Source organism: Vipera berus, assembly GCF_964194415.1.
Source record: "Vipera berus genome assembly, chromosome: 4".
In the NCBI taxonomy this organism is placed as follows: domain Eukaryota; kingdom Metazoa; phylum Chordata; class Lepidosauria; order Squamata; family Viperidae; genus Vipera; species Vipera berus.
In genome coordinates this window covers 83,388,354-83,409,683 of record NC_138206.1, presented here as the reverse complement: position 1 = coordinate 83,409,683, position 21,330 = coordinate 83,388,354, and the positions used below count along the sequence as shown (strand labels likewise).

Here is a 21,330-nt window from a genome sequence, read left to right as displayed (position 1 = left end):
GAGTTTGATCCTGTGACCCCAAAGGAAGTGGACAGGATAATGAGGAGGTTGAGCTCCTCCACATGCTTATTGGACCCGTGCCCTTCCTGGCTAGCTTATGCAGCTCGGGAGGGGACACGAGGCTGGTTCCAGGCGGTCATATCTGCTTCTCTGAGTGAGGGTCGCTTCCCCGCCTCCTTGAAGGAGGCGGTGGTGAGACCTCTCCTCAAGAAGCCCACCTTGGACCCAGCTACATTGAATCACTTTCGTCCAGTCTCCAACCTTCGCTTTCTTGCGAAGGTTGTTGAGAGTGTGGTGGCGCATCAGCTTCCTCAGGTCCTGGATGAAGCGGATTATCTAGACCCGTGCCAATCGGGTTTCAGGCCGGGCTACAGCACGGAGACGGCATTGGTCGCTCTGATGAATGATCTCTGGAGGGCCCGGGACAGGGGACATTCCTCTGTCCTAGTGTTATTAGACCTCTCGGCGGCTTTCGATACCATCGACCATGGTATCTTGCTGCGGCGCCTCAGGGGACTGGGAGTGGGAGGCACGGTTCTTCGGTGGTTCTCCTCCTTTCTCCTGGGACGCTCGCAGTCTGTGTTGGCAGGGGGACAGAGGTCGACCCCGAGGTCTCTCATTTGTGGAGTCCCTCAGGGGTCGGTTCTCTCGCCTCTCCTGTTCAACATCTACATGAAGCCGCTGGGTGAGATCATTCGTGGTTTTGGAGTAGGATACCATCAGTATGCTGATGACACCCAGCTTTTCATCTCGACTCCAAATCACATCAGTGATGCCCTCGACGTGATGTCCCGTTGCCTGGAAGCGGTCCGGGAATGGATGGGGAGGAACAGGCTTCAACTCAACCCGGACAAGACTGAATGGCTGTACATACCGGCATGCCAGGATACTGAGAGTATTCCATCCCTTAATATTGGGGTGAGTTATTGCCCCCCGTTGATAGGGCCCGCAAACTGGGTGTCCTCCTAGATTCACAGCTCTCCTTAGAAGATCACATAGGAGCTGTGACCAGGGGGGCCTTCACTCGGGTTCGCCTGGTGCGCCAGCTACAACCCTATCTGGACCTGGATGCCTTGCATACAGTCACCCATGCATTTGTGACCTCTCGCCTTGACTACTGCAACGCTCTTTACATGGGGCTGCCCTTGAGAGCCACTCGGAAGCTTCAGCTGGTACAGAGTGCAGCTGCACGAACACTTTTGGGGGCTTCCCGATACTCCCATATTACACCTCTCCTCCGTGAGCTGCACTGGCTTCCAGTTGCCTTCCGAGTGAAATTCAAGGTGCTAGTGATGACATACAAAGCCCTACATGGCATGGGTCCGGATTACCTACGGGAGCACCTACTGCCAGCGTCAACACCCCTCCGTCCTGTGCGCTCCCACAGAGAGGGCCTCCTCAGGGTGCCACCGGTCAGAGAATGCCGGCTGGTGGCCCCCAGGGGGAGAGCATTCTCGGTGGGTGCGCCAACCCTTTGGAACTGCTTGCCTGCCGAAATCCGGATGGCCCCTGACCTTCGCACCTTCCGGCGTGACTTAAAAACCTACCTATTCCAGCAAGCCGGCCTGGCCTGATAGATTTTGGGGTTTCATTTGTTTTACTATTGTTTTACTGTATACTTACCTTGCTCTGTACACCGCCCCGAGTCCTTCGGGAGAAGGGCGGTATATAAAAACAAACAAACAAACAAACAAACAAACAAACAAATAAATAAATAAATAAATAAATAAATAAATTAAATTCAATGATGAAAAAAGTAAGGTTCTACATTTAGGCAAGAAAAACCAAATGTACAGGTATAGTATAGGGGGTACCTTGCTCAATAGTAGTAACTGTGAGAGGGATCTCGGAGTCCTAGTGGACAATCACTTAAATATGAGCCAGCAGTATGCTGCAGCTGCCAAAAAAGCCAACACAGTGCTAGGCTGCATTAACAGAGGAATAGAATCAAGATCACGTGAAGTATTAATACCACTTTAAAATGCCTTGGTAAGGCCACACTTGGAATACTGCATCCAGTTTTGGTCACCACGATGTAAAAAAGATGTTGAGACTCTAGAAAGAGTACAGAGAAGAGCAACAAACATGATTAGGGGACTGGAGACTAAAACTTATTAGGAACGGCTGCTGGAATTGTGTATGTCTAGTTTAATGAAGAGAAGGACGAGGGGGAACATGATAGCAGTGTTCCAATATCTCAGGGGCTGCCACAAAGAGGAGGGACTCAAGCTATTCTCCAAAGCACCCAAAGGCAGGACAAGAAGCAACGGATGGAAACTAATCAAGGAGAGAAGCAACCTAGAACTAAGGAGAAACTTCCTGACAGTTAGAACAATTAACCAGTGGAACAACCTGTCTCTAGAAGCTGTGAATTATTAATATTATTATTATTATTAATTTAATTTGTATACCGCCCTTCTCCCGAAGGACTCAGGGCAGTGAACAGGGCAATACATAATAAAAACAAGATACAAAAATTAAAAAATTATTAAAAAGTAATTAAACAGCAATGCCCGTAATAAATTAGTACAGATTAAAAGTTAAGACCAATTTATAAAACCCAACCCCATCCCATCAGGCCAGGCCAGCTTATTCAAAAAGGTGGGTTTTAAGATCGCGCCGGAAGGAGCGGAGATCAGGCGCCATCCGGAGCTCGACCGGAAGATGGTTCCATAAATCCGGCGCGCCCACAGAGAACGCCCTCCCCCTGGGGGCCACCAGTCAGCATTCTTTGACCGGTGGCACCCTGAGGAGGCCCTCTCTGTGGGAGCGTACTGGGCGGAGGGAAGTTGACGCTGGCCGCAGGTGCTCCCCAAGGTATTCCGGACCCATGCCATGTAGGGCTTTGTAGGTCCTTACTAACACCTTGAACCTCACCCGGAAGACAACTGGAAGCCAATGCAGCTCGCGGAGCAAAGGTGTGACATGGGAGTGTCGGGAAACTCCCAACACAACTCTCGCGGCTGCATTCTGTACCAGTTGGAGCCTCCGAGTGGTCTTCAAGGGTAGCCCCATGTAGAGAGCGTTGCAGTAGTCAAGACGAGAGGTCACGAGCGCATGAGTGACCGTACGTAAGGCATCCCGGTCTAGATAGGGCCGCTACTGGCGCACCAGGCGGACCTGGGCAAAGGCCCCCCTAGTCACAACTACTATATGGTCTTCTAGGGAAAGCTGTGAATGTAGGAGAACTCCCAAGTTGCGAGCCCTATCTACAGGGGGTAATAACTCACCCCCCATAGAGAGGGGTGGGATATCCTGAATATCCCGAGATGCTGGTACGCACAGCCACTCAGTCTTGTCAGGGTTGAGTCGAAGCCTGTTCCTCCCCATCCAGACCCGGACCGCCTCCAGGCAACGGGACATCACGTCGAGGGCATCACTGATGTGATTTGGAGTCGAGATGAAAAGCTGGGTATCATCAGCATAGTGATGATACCCAACTCCAAAGCCACGAATGATCTCACCCAGCGGTTTCATGTAGATGTTGAACAGGAGAGGTGAGAGGACCGACCCCTGAGGAACTCCGCAAACGAGAGGCCTCGCGGTCGACCTCTGCCCCCCTGCCAACACTGACTGCGAGCGTCCCAGGAGAAAGGAGGAGAACCACCGAAGAACCGTGCCTCCCACTCCCAATCCCCTGAGGCGCCGCAGCAGGATACCATGGTCGATGGTATCGAAAGCCGCTGAGAGGTCTAATAGGACTAGGACAGAGGAATATCCCCTGTCTCGAGCCCTCCAGAGATCATTCACCAACGCGACCATTGCCGTCTCCGTGCTGTACCAGGGCCTGAAGCCCGATTGGTATGGGTCTAGATAATCCGCTTCATCCAGGACCAGAGGGAGCTGATGCGCCACCACACTCTCAACAACCTTCGCAAGAAAGCGAAGGTTGGAGACCGGACGAAAGTTATTTAACACAGCCGGGTCCAAGGCAAGCTTCTTGAGGAGAGGTCTCACCACCGCCTCTTTCAAGGCGGCGGGGAAACTACCCTCACTCAAAGAGGCAGATATAACCGCCTGGAACCAGCCTCGTGTCCTCTCCCGGGCTGCATAAACCAGCCAGGAAGGGCACGGGTCCAATAAACATGTGGTGGAGCTCAGCCTCCCCATAATCCTGTCCACTTCCTCCGGAGTTACAGGATCGAAATCCTCCCAGGTAACATTGACAAACCACCCGTGTCCTGATCGTCCGACTCTGCCCAGTCGGAGTCCAGACCGGTCCGAATCCGAGCGATTTTGTCCAACAGATTTTGACTAAACTCCTCGGCACGCCCCTGCAAGGGTTCCTCACTCACCTCCTGATTAAGGAGGGAGCAGGTCACCCTAAACAGGGTGGGTCACCCTAAACAGGGCGGCCGGGCGATTATCTGCGGACGCGATGAGATGCTCCAACACTGGAAGTTTTTATGAAGAGACTGGAGAGCCATTTGTCCAAAATGGTATAGGGTTTCCTGCCTGAGCAGGGGGTTGGACTAGATGACCTCCAAGGTCCCTTCCAACATTATTATTATTATTATTATTATTGTTGTTGTTGTTGTTGTTGTTGTTGTTGTTGTTGTTGTTGTTGTTATCAAAAGCCTCCATTGTTGAAAGCCATTCAGGTATCTTAATATAAATTTTCTCTTTTATTCTTTTCCATTCTAAAAGAAGTGGATTCCTTATCAAATGGTTTTGGAAATATCTGTGTATTTTATTCTTTCCGTACCACAGAAAGGCATGCCAACCAATCTGTAGGTCATGCCCCTCTAGGTACAATAGTCTTTTATTTCTAAGCATTATCCATTTTTTAAGACATGTTAAAGTAGCTGCTTGATAATATAATCTCCAGACCGGGAGTCCAAATCCTCCACTATCTTTAGCATCTTGTAACATTTTCACTTTAATTCATGCTTTTTTCCCTTGCCAGATAAATCTCAATATTGTTGCATTCAAGTCATCAAAAAAAACGTTTTCCAATTTTACAGGAGTCGTTTGAAATAGGAAGAGTATTTTTGGTAAGATATTCATTTTCACTGTAGCTATTCTTCCTACCATTGACAGTTGGAGATTTTTCCAATTTTCCAAGTCCAGTTTTATTTGTTTTAACAGTGTTCATAGTTATCTTCTTTTAGTGGTACGCATCTTGCTGTTAGATTCCCAAGTACTTAACTTTTTTAACTATTTGCAGATTTGTCTTTTTTGCAAATTGACTTTTCTGCTTATCTGTTAAGTTCTTTGTCAATACTTTAGTCTTTTCTCTATTTATTTTCAGACCTGCCACTTCTCCAAACTTTTCTATTTTCTCCAACAATTTAGTGCTTGTTTCAAGTGGTTCCTCTAATATAAAAACCAAGTGGTCCACAAAGGCTTGTAATTTATATTTTTGGTCTTTTATGTCCAATCCTTTAATTTCTATATCTTGTCTAATATTTCTATTCAATACTTCCAATGTTAAATAGCAATAGGGATAATGGACGTCTCTGTCTTGCAGCTTTTTTAATGTTAAAATTTTCTTTATAGTCTCTATTTAGGATTATTCTAGCAGTTTGTTTATGGTAAATTGTTTGGATTGCATTTATGAAATTTTTTCCAAAGTCCATTTTCACCAACTGCTGGAACATAAATTGCCAGTTTACATTATCAAACGCTTTTTGTGCATCAGGAAATATTAGTGCCATCTGTTTCCCTGGATGGGTTTCATAGTACTCTAGTACATCAAGAATCATTCTTAAATTATTTTTTATCTGTCTTTTAGGTAAAAAGCCATTCTCCAGAAAGATACTCAAGCAATTTTGCAAGCAGTTGGAGTGCAGACGGCAACTTTGATGAAAAACCATGAAGAGCTGAAAAGTGACCTTTATAAAATGAATAAAAAATTCATCAATATAGATTCCCAAATTGAGAATTTTAAACAGATAATTACAATTAATCAGCAAAAAATTCAAAAAATGGAAGATAAATCAGTTGAAGTTGACCAGAAACTGGAAGTCTTAAAAGATGAAAATGAAAAATTGATGCAAATAAACAGAGAATTAGAAGGTACATTAGCAGTTATAGAAATGGAAAAGGCCTCATATTGTTTAAGATTTCAAAATATAATAGAAGATAAGGAAGAGGATCTTTTAGACTTGATAACTGAGTTACTGGCAGACGTTTTAGGAATTGGGAAAGTACAAATGGAAGGAGCATTGGATCAGATTTATAGAGTCAATTCAAATTACACTAGAAGGAATAGGGAAGTACACGTTAGATTTCTTAAAAGATCCACAAGAGAGGAGATTCTGAGAAAAGTACAAGATGAACCGTTAAAATATAAAGAAAAGGAAATCGTAGTTCTCAAACAAATCTCTAGAAGGATAAGAGAGGCTCAAAGAGAATACCAGTTCCTAACTAGGAAGTTGGCTGGAAAGGGAGTGAATTTTAGATGGTTGATTCCAGAAGGGATTTTAATCTATTGGGATATGAAAAGATACAGATTGGACACACCACTTGAAGCATTGCAGTTCTTTGACAACCACAGCACATTTCTGGAAAGAGGAGACCCTGAACTAAAGAAGCAAGAAGAAACTGGAGTTGAAGGAGCGGCTAAACAAACAGAGGAGGAAGAAGTCAAAAATACATACTCAGAAGCAGGAGCAAGACCAAGAGATCAGAGACAGATAAGATCAACTAGAAGACTGAGACCTAGATATAATTGAAAGAGATGGAGGAGGTTGGGATTTTATCAATAAATATAAATGGACTAAACTCTCCTTCAAAAAGGAGTAAATTTTTTACAGGATTACAAAACTTAAAAATGGACATAATTTGCCTTCAAGAGACACACATTAAGAAACAACATTTTAAAATCTTAGAACAACCGAAAATTGGCAAACTCTATTTCGCACTTGCATCTCAAAAGAAAAGAGGAATAGCCCTTTATATTAAAGAAAAGATGAACCCTAAACAAATTTATGCAGATGAAGAGGGGAGAATGTTAATGGTGGAAATTAAGATGGATCAAAAACAGATACTGATGATAGCAATATATGCACCTAATGATAAGAACAATTTTATCAAAATCTATATAAGAAAATATTAGACCTAAATTACCAAAATCTTTGTATAATAGGAGATTTTAATGCAATAGTGACTTTGGACTATAAAAGCTCAAAGCAAGGGAGAAAGGGAGGAAATATACTACCTAAAGCATTTTCAAAAATGATAGAAGAATTCTGTATCCAAGACATATGGAGAGAGAAAAACCCAGAGAAACTACAGTACACATTTTATTCAAATAGACATAAATCATGGTCTAGAATCGATATGATTAGGACATCTTTGGACTTGAAAGTGATATGGAGATAGAAACTAATGTCTGGGCAGACCATAACCCAATAAAAATGACTTGGAAAGGAATTAAGAAAAAACCAAGATGGTCCTTGAATAAATCTATATTGAAAGAAAAAGAATTTATACAACTAGCGACAAAGAAAATGGAATTTTTCTTTAAAATAAACAAGAAGGAAGAAACATCACTTCAAAATGTATGGGACACGGCGAAAGAATATTTTAGAAGGTTGGCTATAACCTATGCTGCTAAAAAGAATAAAGAAAAGAAACAACTACCGTTAAAGCTAGAAAGTTGGAACTAGAGTTACAAATAGATCCACAAAAGAAAGTGATTAGGAAACAAATGGAGATAATAAAGCATAAATTAAACCTGGCTGAGATGGAAATAATGGCTCAAAAGATTAAAGGGACCAAACAGAATTTTTTTGAAAATGCTAATAAGCTGGGGAGATGGCTAGCATATAGATTGAAAAAAGAAAAAGAAAAAAGAATGATAAATAAGCTACAAGATTCAAAAGGAGAATTACAGTTCCAAAATGATGCAATGAAAAATCATTAAAGATTATTATGAGGCACTCTACAAGGCAGATGAAATTCCTAAAGAAAAAATAAAGCAGATTTGCCAAAAATTCCAGAAAATATTCAAAATATATTAAATGGAAAATATCAATGATGGAGATCATAGAAGCTATAAAAAGGCAAAAAAATGATAAAACTCTGGGCCCAGATGGACTTCGTGTAGAAGTTTACATATCATTACAAGATATTTTAAGTCCGACTTTGAAAGAACTGTAATGAAATCCTTCTGGAGGCTAAAATACCAAAGTTGTGAACTGAAGCTAACATTACCTTAATACCTAAAGAAGATACTGATCTTACACAAATAAAAAATTATAGACCAATTTCATTATTAAATGTAGATTATAAAATTTTTGCCTCAATAATGGCAGAAAGAATTAAGAAATTTTTGACTGAATTTATACACACAGATCAAAATGGATTACAAATTTTTGATTGATGAACAATTTTTATTATAAAGACCACCTACAAAAATGAAATGGATATACTACACTCAGCTTTAAATGGTAAAAACCATCTCTTACACCTGTCCCCAAAGTGTTCAGGTTGATATGCCACCAAGAAAATACGGATGAAGATCAGAAAGAAATTGTCTCCATGTTCAGATCAACACAAGAGACTGTTGCTTTAGCTCATGATGTGATTAGAAATAACACAAAGGAGATAAAAGAACAATTTTCTAATCTAAATTTACAAATTCAGAACATGACTACAAAGAAGCAATGCAGAAAATAGAAGGAAAACTAGAGAAAGCAGATCCAAAGATCGAGGACCTAAAGGAAGGAACTAACCAACAGACAACTGAAAAACTAGAAGATGGAACAATAATATCAGAAATGGAAAAGACATCTTACCAATCAAGAATTCAGAACACATTTGAGGAAAAGGAAGAAGAACTGATTGAATGGAAGACCTAGCTGTTTGGAGAGCTGAGGGGAACTGGAGAAGGAGGGAGGCTGTTTAATGAATATCAATGGGTTCGTTCTTCCAAAAATACTTTAACCAAATGGTCTTTCTTATTCCAAATATACACAAAAACAGAGGAAAAATTACTTGATGATTCAAATGCATTGACTTGGAAAGTTAGTTGGTAAAGGAAAAAAGCTAGAGTAAGACTGAAAAAATTAGAAGTTTTGATCCATTAGATGGGATATTATATTATTAACTATATGTTTGAATATGGTGGAGAATAGATAATTGCTAGAAATAGAAGTATTATCATCACAAGAAAGATAAGATTTGTAATTAGAATATTAGATTATGGTATGAGAAGGGAAACAGGAAAACGCTAAGAGGTTTGAATAAGGGAAGCTTTTGGTTACCCAGTTATTAACTGGCTTCCTCATTGACTTTGCTGTTCAGAAAGTCACAAAAGTGGACCACATGACCCCAGTACACTGCAACAAGCATCTGAATTTGGATCATGTGATCATGGGGATACTGCAGTGGTCTTAAGTGTGAAAAACAGTCTTAAGTCATTTTTTTCAATGCTCTTGTAACTTTGAACAGTCACTAAATGAACTTTTGTAACTGAATGATCAGTGTGATATTTAGTAAAGGGAAGTGGATCAGTTTTTACATGAGGTGTAGAACAAAATGCAACAATACTTAACTTAGTTTTCCTGTGACTAACAATTTTTCTACATTGTCCTTTCAGTAATTAGGACCTTCACTGTAAAATATAATTGCTTCTGCTTGCAGGCACAGTTAAAAAAACATTATGCTGTCAACAGGTTGTAAGGTTATACTGCTACACAACAAACTATGTTTACCCATGAGATCATTGAAAAGTGCAACACAAGATTTTCCTATGCAGACTTTGTACCCTGAAATCTTCTAAAATATTTTTCCCTATAGGGGGAAAGGACTAAAGTAGCTTTAGAAAGGCAAAATGAGGGGGAAAACATTATCATACTAAGGTCTGGGCAGAATTCAAATTTCAGCAGCCTAATCCAAGCAAGATTTTCAAGAAGAATAACACTTTCAGATAACATAGATTTGCTTCCCAATTAAATATCCATCCCCTTCCATCTCCTTCACATCTCTTTGAATCTCCTGAATTGAAATTCTTTCAAGTGTTTCATTAGTCAGAACCATGACACCCTGATTCCAATTTTTTTTGTCTATTCATCCAGAAACAAAAAACCCTTATTATTGAAAAAATAGAAAGTAAGAGTTAGCACCTGAAGCAACTATTTGGACAGATTTTTACCTGTTTATTTATCATTATTAAGTATAATACGATTTAATCATATTAAATAAGGATGCACAGAATTTCTGCTGCATAACTATCTTGTTGGGGAATAAACAGCTTACATGGAAACTAACATCCTAATAAAACTTACATGAGAGAACCAATATGGTTAAGAGCAGAAGGGCACAAATTCCAGTTATCCTTTGGGCGTGTAAGCCAGCTGGGTGACTTTCTTTCAGCCCTAGCCTGGGAAATTGAAAAACATCCCAGAAACAAGCCCTAATATATCACTTCTGCAGTATTGCCAATGTGGAGTTCTCCATGAACTCACCAGAAGTTAAGACTAATTCCCCCCCCCCTCAAAAAAGCCATTGAGCATAATGGTACTGACTTCATAGTAAAGGAATGGAAACCTGTTGCAAAACAAAGATATTTTTTTTGCCCATTATATAGGCAAAAGAGGAAATTTGGAAATTAACTTAACCTGGGCTTGACTTGGTTCATTGTCTGATCTTGCACTCCTTTATTAGCTATTGCTAGCATAGCTGCCATGAATTTAAAGGGGTTCAGAATAAATATAATTAGCTTCTTTTTGAAATATATTGAGTAGATGTATTCTTGGCATTTCAGATTAATAACTTCCATGTGTTTGTATGGGCAAGGTGGATAAAGGACAGAAGACTCAAAATTTCTTCATGCAAATATACTGCTCATATGTTTATGTTGGACATCATATTTTTGCTATGATGTCATGGCAAAGAAGTAGCCTTTCTGATGTCAGTTTGGTTGGTAACAAAGACCAATTATTGAAGAGGTTCGGCAACAATTCTTTACTTCTTTCTTGCTAAGGCATATTGTACTTTATAAATCAAAGTACAATATTCATTCTGTCTGCAATGAATAGAAAAAATGGCATGCAGAGGCATGACTATGCATATATATAGCTCACAGCAAAGATTCATCATATACGTCATATTTTTAAATATATATCCCAATTTTACCTTACAAATAATGCAGAGTAGGTAACAAGATAAAATATAGACCCTAGTAGTGAAGTCATTTTAATAAAGACAGGCTAATACAGCTCTCACTATTCCTCATTTTGAAATTTCAGAAGTAATTTCTAGTTGAGCACATGAGACACCCAAGAGTAATGTAAACATTTTATCATTGCTAGACAGGGTTTCATGGCTACTTTGTGATCAGTCTATTATGTTCATTCATTTAACTGTGGGAAATTACTACAAAATCTAACTAACCTGCATGGCTGTTCAAGCAACAACAAAATTGAAAAATAAAAAGCATTTACATTGCAAATCCTACCATTTTGTAGTTGTTTGCTTATTAAAATACAATATCCCCTGTGCTCTGAATAATACATTCAGTGTCATTCATTTAAGGCAGGGAGTATGCCAAAGGGGCTCAATTGTTGCTCTTTCCAATTAGAGTGCTTAATTTCTCCAGCTTTTTCTTTATTTCTTATGTAAATAAATCAATAAATATGCCAACCGCTTTCTGAAAAAAATAATAATAAAGCCGGAATCTACTAATCTGAGTAATTCAACCTAATGCTTACTGAATGTCCTGGCAATAATATCCTTTTGTAAAGAAATTAAATGTCAGGCTGAATAAAGTAAGATATTTTAAAATGTTCAGGGGATAAACTTAAAGCATAGGCTACAATAGTTGATGCCTTCTAATATGATAGATTATAATAAGCACTTACATGTACAGTATAATATTCATAATTGTTGAGAAGAATCTCAAATTGTTGCTTTGGGAAGGTCAAGATTGTGTTTGACCAAGCTGTTTGTCAGGTTTGTCAGCTCGCTGGTACTGTGTCCAATGTTTTTAAATAATAAATTTAATAAAAAATTTTTTAAAAAAAAAAAAAAAAAAACAATGCAAGATCTGAACAATTCACATAAATTACTGCACACAATCTTATTCTCCTTTTCTCAGGCTCCTTCAACATAAAGTCCTATGGTGTTTTTACCAAGGGCAAACCTTGTTTATAATTTTTGTCCAATATGGAAATATTTTTCTGATACTTTGTTGCATTACAGGGGGTAAATCTACAAATTCTGTTTTCTCTTTACCGTGGTATCTCGGCACTCATTGTTAATTCTGGTAGGCACAATGAATATTGAAAATGATGAGTACCAAACAATTTTTTTTATAACGAATAATGTAATGAATCATAAGGCAGCCAATACCAACAAGTTCTAGCTTGTGCATTGAGTACTAAACAAATGATGGGTACTGGAACAAAATTTTCACATCAAAATGCTTTGAGTACTAAATTTGATGAGTTTCAAAGCAGTTGAGTACCAAGTTACCACTGCATTTCTTTTTTTTTGCGAATTGTGGTTTTTGTCAGTTCTTTTTTATGACAGATCAAAACTCTGGAAAGTTTACAATAAAAACATGTGACATAAAAGCATAAATACAACAAAATTAAAACAGGGTTAAGGACAAAGTTAAAATTATGCTATTACAAATTTTAAAAGGCAAAGGGAGCAGCCTCACTTCACCAGCCATTCCAAGGGTCTTATATTAGTCTTCAATCCCCATGTCAATTGGCAGAGCCTGGTCTTAGCACTCTTTTGGAAGGCCAGAAGAAGGGGGCTTGTTTCACCTTGCAGGGGGTAACAACGAAGGCTCTCTTCTGGATCCCACCAGTCAAACGTCTTGAACTGGTTTCACAGTTTCTTTAGCATAACACATTTTCATTGAATATATGTGTTTTGTGCAGAGCATAAACATTCATGAAAGACATGATGAAACATACATCCTAGCCTTGTAACACAAACCAATGTTACCTTTAAAAGTTCACTATAAATGGCACGGTTTATTTTATTATACCACAACTCATATTTCATCCTTCTTTCCTTACTGAGAATTATCCAGATGCCTATGATATAGACTTTTCCCTAACATTTTTTTAATTAACAAAGGGCTTAGCAAAAATTGAAGATCTGCAGTTTTCAAAAGTAATTAAGTTTTGATCCATGTATTGATTTGAAAATATGCAATTAGGTAAGATGGTGCTCAATCTAAAATGAATTCTTTTTTCTCCTGTTCCTCTGCTGCAAATTATCACTAAAGATCTATTTTTAAAATATGCATCAGGAAAAGACAATTAACATTTTCATGACACTGTCCTCTCTGCTGTCACTACCAACAGAAAAAGAATATTTTGGCAGCACATACATAAAGAAATTCATTCCAACATGCAAGTACTGTACTTCAGTCTCACAGATATAATTCCACTGATTTCTCCTAAATATCCTTTGCATTTACAGGTTTGTAAGAAGTCCCTGTTCTTCTCAAAAAAATTCTAGCTAACATAGTTCTCTGGAGGAAGAGAATGACTTTTAAATCAAATTAAAACTAGGATGTTGATAAGAGAAGAAATCAGATGGATAACAGTGGTAATCAGCTGCAGAGATGTAGGCCTTAATATTGTAAGAACAGCAAACTTTGTAGAGTTTTAAAGTATATTTAGTTTAATACCTAGGACATAGTGCTAATCTTCGAAACACTGAATTCAGTGATAACACTGTGAATATCTTAGCATAAATTTATTGAAAATTAATTAACTAAAATACCTCAAGTCTTGCTTGTTTAATTATGTGATTAAATAAATCAAGTTAATTGATGATGAAAACAGGTACATTCCATGCAATGCCCATTACATTTAGTCTACTAACTTGAGATTTCACTGCATACAGAAAGGCTTTTAGCTATGATTAGGAGGGACAATAAGGTTCCTACTAAGTCCCCTTTCTTAATCAGGGTTCTACTTCTGCAGCTAACACAAGTTTGGAAGATAACTGGGACACTGCTCTAAAATACAGAGAAATGATTAGGCTGTCTTTTACATGCATTCATAGAAAATTAAAATTATACATGAAAAAATGTATTACTGAACGTCCTCTGCAATCCAAGTATATAGGGTAGTTTAAATTGTATTCTAAAGTATCATATAAAATGTCTTCAGTCCAATCTATGGTACATTTCTTTAAAAGATCACTGAACAAAATCTACCTCAATTAAGAATCCATACAAGTCCAGATCAAGAACTTTAGAAAAGGAATCTTATTTTCCATTTTTTAAAAAAAGTATAACAGTTGTGGCACTAGTAGCAGCAGGAAAGTATATTTCAATTAGATTTTATATGATTAATTGTCAAGAATCCAACAACTGGAAAAATCAGAGAGGATATAGTGAAATCATTTACAGTACAATATAAGAAATGTACCATCAAGCCTTCAACAAATGAGACAGAATTACACAGCCTTGAAGTATATAGGAATGATGCCTAAGAATATATATACCCAAAAGCACACAGAGACACAACCCTGCATGGAGCATTGTACTTAAAGTTGTCAGGCCAAAGAATCAGGACCATTTGTAAGTCTGCTGCATACAAAAATTCATTCAAGCATATGCATGAGAATCTGGTCAATTCTAAACTGCAAAACCAAACTGGCACCAGATAAGGGTCAATGGAATTCAGGAGGGGTAAGATTAGGAGCGCTTGTGGGAACATGACTCTAAACTGATGATGCCCTTAACTCCACCCCCAGTCTTGCCTGCTCTTGTCCTACAAAAGTAGAATATATTTAAATACCAATAAATAATCCAAATGAAGCTTACCAAGATCTAAATGAATTCCTGGAACGAACGAATTGAGAAAGTACATGAGAATAACCATTCCTAAAACCATCAGGCATTTGATGAGAAGCAATTTGTCTGTTATTCTGTGCTGTTCAAAAAATAAAATATATGAATCAACTGGAAATATACTTCAAATATCCAGTTTCATACTAGCATCTTTCCCAAGTCAGAATCAAATATGATTATAATGTAGACATGTTTTCATTAAAATGGCAGAGGAAACACCTAAAATGTGAAGACAATATTTTAAACTTAGAATGAAACACATTTGGATTTTAGAGATTTGTATTATATTTCCAATAGAACCCTGTTGACAATCTTGGGAACTGGCTACAAGTCTTTCATCTCAGTTGAAAAGGTTTTCATTTTCATTATACATATAAAATCAGATCTCATGCTTTATTATTATTATTATTATTATTATTATTATTATTATTATTATTATTATTATTATTATTATTATTATTATTATTATAGCAGAAATAGAAAGACCGTAATGAAAGTCCATTAATAACTTAATGTTTAACTACCAGGATTCACACATTACAGGACTAAACAGCCTCTCAAGAGTTATTATGTCAAGTTATTGACAAATGGCATTAATTATGATTCAGATACAACACTGTATTTTTCTTCTACGTTTACTGATTTATTATTACATATAGTAATAATGTACAAACATACACTAGAAACAAATGAAATAAATAATTTGACATAGACCTCCACTTTAGGAAACTATCTGTATTCAAGATCCATAAACTCTCCTCTGGGTAACTTAAGAATGAAAGAAAACGAAATTTGCAGTGGAATCTTTATCCCTAAACTTCCATTGCAGGGAAGATCTGCAAGGAATTGATAACAGCATTAAACTAAAATGTACAGTTAGGAATGCTGTCCATCAAATCCCAGATTAGAAAGACGGTTTGCCACATATCTATATCCAATCTCTAGGCATTCTTTTCCAGAAACTATGAAGAAGCTACCATGTTCTCAGTATACAAAACTAATGCATAAAGCAGTTTTGAGGACTTTTTCTTTAATTCACAAGATTGGATTCTCTCTCTATTTACATAATCAAATCAGATGTTATTAAAAACATTTTCAAATAAATTATACCTAATGAATATATAAAATGGCTCACTGACTAGGTCACTAGGATGAATTAAATAATGTTTTAGCATCCTACAGTGTCTTAGAGGCAGTTCAGAAGTAGTGCTTCAGAACATGTGGATGGATTTTTGTACAGATAAGCAATTGTGAAAATAGATGCAGCTGCTCTAATGAGTCATAATCATGCAGCAGAGTTCCCATTTGAATTACAGTACATATTGCACAGGAAATTGGCATAATCAGTCATTAAATCTCATCACTAACTATATTATTTTATCTTTACAAACTACAGTACAATTTTTACTACCAACCCAAGCATGACAATTCAAGCATTGCTCATCTAACTACAGTAGGTTGGCAATTCTACATCACCAGAATTGGTACAAATTTTCTTAATTTTTTTTTCAAATGGCCTAATGTGGACTCATGGGGAGAAGACTCCTGCAAGTCCCTTGGACTGCAAGGCGATCAAACCTGTCAGTCCTAGAGGAGATCAACCCTGACTGCTCTTTAGAAGGCCAGATCCTGAAGCTAAAACTCAAATACTTTGGCCACCTAATGAGAAGGAAGGACTCACTGGAGAAGAGCCTAATGCTGGGAAAGATTGAGGGCAATAGAAGAAGGGGACGACAGAGAATGAGGTGGCTGGATGGAGTCACTGAAGCAGTAAGCGTGAGCTTAAATGGACTCCAGAAGATGGTAGAGGACAGGAAGACCTGGAGGAATGTTGTCCATGGGGTCGTGATGGGTCAGACACGACTTCGCAACTAACAATGTGGACTCAGTGTAGCTCTACAAAAAGCTGCTAGTGTTACCAAAGTGGATCTGCAGACATGGATCTTTGACTATTGGTAAAGTATATCCTTTTTCTTTTTAGGACTATCCACAATGACATCACCTGATAATTTCTTCACAAGATAGAAAAGATCTATATAGCAGAAAATATAGCAGTATCATAGTATCTTTCAGTAAAATGTTTTAGCATTACATTTTCATCCATCTAACTTGGCAGGAAGGCAATACATTATATCCATGGACAAACCTTCCAAGAGATGTATTTTTAGAAGGCCAATCAGCTACTTAATATCATGCCAGCCAGATATTTAGATCAACTAAAGTATCAAAAGTTAGAAAAATCTTAATACTAACATATTTCAAAGTACTGAAATTCTAAATGAGCAATTTTAAGGAAAGCTTAAGGGAATGCCATATGTAGCCCAGCTTTGTCCATGTAAAGTGAGGGTCACTTTCTTTTAATTGTGCTTTTTATAAAGGTATTTATGCTTGATTTTCAACTTGTTTTTTAATCAAATTCCCAAGAAACTCAGTTTTCTCACTATGTATTGTCTGCTGAAAAGTTTTAATGTTTCTCATCATTATTATATTGTGTTTTTATATTGTTGTTAGCCACCCTGAGTTGCTTGACAGTGAAAAATGGTATAGGGTTTCCTGCCTGAGCAGAGGGTCCAAATGACCTCCAAGGTCCCTTCCAATTTTATTATTGTTATTGTTGTTGTTATTATTATTATTATAAGATGGGCAGCATATAAATATAATATAAAATAGAATCATCCTGAGGCAGATAGTTTTTCAGAGAGAAGGGTTGGGAGCTGACTAGCAAGTAATAGAAAGCAAATACTGCATACTCCAAAGTTCTAAAGAACTTGCTGAAGTTTATTCCCCTCAGTTCCTTCAGCATTCAAGGACAATAGTTAAAAACATAAACAGACACTTTGGAGCCTCAGCAGTCCAAACTTAGAACTCAAAGTAATGTTCAATATCAAATGTCTAATCAAGGTGGTAAACTGATCTGGCAGCAACAGTTTGAGGCTTGTTCTCCTGTCTAAGTAAGACTTCCAGTCTCAGCTATCAGCATATAAGCAACTTCTTAGTGTGTAATTTTTGACCTCTTCCTTCCCTCTGGAGAAGGCTTTCCAGAAGAGAGGAACCAGCTCTCTTTGCCTGGGCAATGAATTTCAGCCAGGCAGAATAAAAGGGGTGGAGTGTTTGGTTAAGCAGATCTGATAAGTGGTTTCTATTTGTTGTCCTCTAGCACCTGCTGTCTCCCTCAACATTTTTCTCCAAACCCACGCATCTATTCCTATTAGGCACAAAAGACCAGATCCACACCTGAGGGTCCAATTAAACTGATTTATTGCTACTTATGCATATGTACAGGAATATTCGGAACTAATGGTTAGCACCTGCTTGGAGTTAGATAACGGTCAACAGAATTCAAGAAAGGTTGGACTTAGTTTGCTTATGGCTATGTAGAGATTCTAAACTAATCCCTCTTTTAACTATGACCCCAGGTTCTGCCAGTCCTTTTCCTACAGTTGCTTCATCAGAATAGCATTTATACTCAACAGGCACTGTGTTCACAGATGCTCTTCTGCTGTGGCTTAGTTAAATGGAAAGTGGTATTTTTCCTCCACCACATACTTCATCCCTTAAATATTACGTACTCATTTTTTGTTTTATTGTATTCTCAGAAGTGGATTTCTGCAACATAATTGTATTGTTTTATTGTAGTCTGTTTTGTTCCTTATACCCATCTTACCAGCTTTTGCTTTTAATATTTTACTATTTTAGTTCTATTTTATTCTTTATTGAGATTTTACTGAGATTGAGCATAATAAAGAATTGTGTTACAATAGCATAATGGTACTGGTTCTTCTGAAATGCAAAGCAACAGACCACTTTCTATTTCAGACAAAGATAGTCTTGTGGAGTAAAACAAAGTGTATAAAATACCTTTAGTTATTTATATATTACCTAAGGGAGAGTAGTACCCACATGCACAGTTCAGTCTCAAAATATTTTTTCCCAATTATTTTTTGAATCCTTGGCAGATTGCAAAACAGAAGATTTTGTGCACTGACATTGTTCTCAATATTAAGAAAAGTAAAACATTATACATGTAGGTGAATATTTTTCAGAATTGTTTACCTTTTTTTGGAGCTCTTGGATATTTGTTTCCCAGTTTTTATCTTTTTGTGAGATTTGTCTGAAATAAAATATATAGAAAACCATACAGATAAAAAAGAACTTAGATTATTATTTGTTACTGGTCATTTTACAGTACTTAATATTTGTATTCCATATCCACTTACCATTAAATGACACAACACATATCTATCTTAAATAATACATGGTACTATTATACTGAATTTCTCCACATTTCCAAGGAATTTTAAATACAAATACTAGGTGAATGAATGAATGAATCTTTATTGTCAAAGTACAACTATGTATACATTGAGATTAGCTGAGCCTCCCTTTGTGCTCCCACCCCCCAACACACAGTGACAACAAACCCTCCATCTTACTACACCATGTGAACCAACTACACCACACACCGGCCTCCCAAGTCAATTCTGCATAAAATTCACAAAAGTTATTTCTCATTCAAAAGCCTAACAGACCACTGATAAAAGGTGTTCTTCAGCCTGTTGGTGCGGCTGGCTATACTCCTATATCTCCTACCCGATGGTAGGAGAGTAAAGAGATACCGTCCAGGGTGTGAGTCGTCCCTGAGAATTTTCCTCACTCTTCCAAGGCAACGATCCCTGGTGATGTCATCCAGTGGTGTCAGGGGACAGCCCACAATGTCTTGTGCTGTGCTCACCACCCTCTGTAATACTTTCCTATCCATGGCTGTCAGGGCAGCATACCAAACCACAATACAGTGCGAGAGGATGCTCTCTATAGTAGACTGGTAAAAGGGGGTCATTAGCCATTGTTCTACCCTGTTCTTCTGCAAGACCCTGAGGGAGTCTCTGTTGGGCCTTTCTGGCCACCTGGGTTGTATTAATTTTCCAGGTAAGATCTTCACAGAGGTAGACTCCCAGAAATTTAAAGGAGGAAATAGAGCATTGCAGTAATCCAGGTGAGAGGTGACCAGGGCATGGGTGACCGTGCATAGGGCATCTCAGTCCAAAAAGGGGCGCAACTGGCATACCAGGTGAACCTGTGCAAAAGCCCCCCTGGTCATGGCAGTTAGATGATCTTCCAAATTAATATTTCTCAAGATGTGTCAATTTCAATGCCCTGGCAGGAGAATTCTGAGAAATGAAGTCCACATATCTTAAAGTTGCTACGCCTGGAAACCCTGAGTCCTAACACTTTCCTTTATGATAAAACTAAAGAAGATTCAGTGTAGGTCTTACTTTCAAGAGCCTGACATTACCTGTGGAAAGTTTTGAGCTTTTTCCTTAGCAAGAACTCTAGAGTTCTAACTTTTTGCATTAAGAGGCACTTCACAGCTGTTTCTTCTCTGCTTGCAGGGTTAATTCTCTGGGCTGTCAGTTTCCAAACATGGATTTCATGTTTCAGTTCTAAGAAGAAATAAAATTATTTAGCTGAGAACGACAATATGGCACATTTCAATTTTCCTAGTCACAACATAGAGATATACGATGTCTCTGGCCAAAAATTTGCAATATTACAACCAAATCTGGCACCTAATTTTCTTTCTCACTGTAAAAGCCTGAGAGGTAGTGGGCATGGATGCAAAGTCTTTGTACTGTCTTGTTATGTCATAGTTTCTTGTTTAATGTGAATTCAGCCTAAATCAGGAATTGGTCAAGGAATTGTAAAAAAAGGAGCACTAGTTGATATAATCCTGCATCTCCAAGTGGCATTGAATAATAACTGCTAAGAAATGGATGCAAAGTAACAAGATAATATTTTCTAGATGCTAAATATTATTAGATCCAGGAGGTAATCATGTGGTCTGGAGATCTCTATTGACCCAATATTATTATGTTTCTTTTCTAGAAATCCATTAGGGAAAAAACAATAGTGAATGAAATGATGAAAGTGGAACTTGGTTCCAAAACAATCATCAGTCATTTTATGTATTCATTAGAAAGTTTACTTTACAAATATTAAAGTTTACTGCAAAAATTACAAATGCAGTCATTCAAGTGAACCATTCTAAATATGTTTGAAACTGGAAGAGATTTGGTGTAGATAAAACTGCACAACAGATTAGTGTTTTTAGTATTTATGTACTATGAATGGCTTTTTGTTCATTTATATACTTAAATCTTATTCTTAGATATGTTAAATATTCATAAAATGTTATTCATAGCTATGCCAATTTATGCAGAGAGTATTAGATTAGATTTAGATTTTAGTATTGAGAATGTGAAATCTTATTCAACATTTAAATCATTTTCTTTCTCTGGCACCAGATCTTTTTGATATATAAAAGATTAATGTACAGTTAAGTTGAATCTTGAACTGTTTTGGCTAAGCATTAAATATAATACTGTCAATATAACATTTTGGAGTTTAAGCTTTTGATTTGAACCATGAGTTCTTTTTAAGAAATTACTTGTACTACACCATTTTGAAACTTAAAACTTATCTAACGTATAAATGATCATTTCTATTTTTTGAAATTGAGTTTTTCAATCAGAATTTAAGCTAGAATATAGCTTATCATG

The 21,330-nt window shown here is 37.7% G+C and overlaps 1 protein-coding gene across 1 annotated transcript in view; it reads right to left on the bottom strand.

Moving 5' to 3' along the window:
- OCA2 (OCA2 melanosomal transmembrane protein) overlaps window positions 1-21,330 on the bottom strand; it is a gene marked incomplete at its 5' end in the record, with an annotated part of 236,442 nt that overhangs the window by 109,418 nt on the left and 105,694 nt on the right. The window contains 3 exons of the mRNA XM_081326959.1: window positions 14,747-14,855; window positions 18,827-18,884; window positions 20,067-20,214. Coding sequence (XP_081183085.1) covers window positions 14,747-14,855; window positions 18,827-18,884; window positions 20,067-20,214 — 315 coding nt within the window. The remainder of the gene's footprint in view (window positions 1-14,746; window positions 14,856-18,826; window positions 18,885-20,066; window positions 20,215-21,330) is intronic.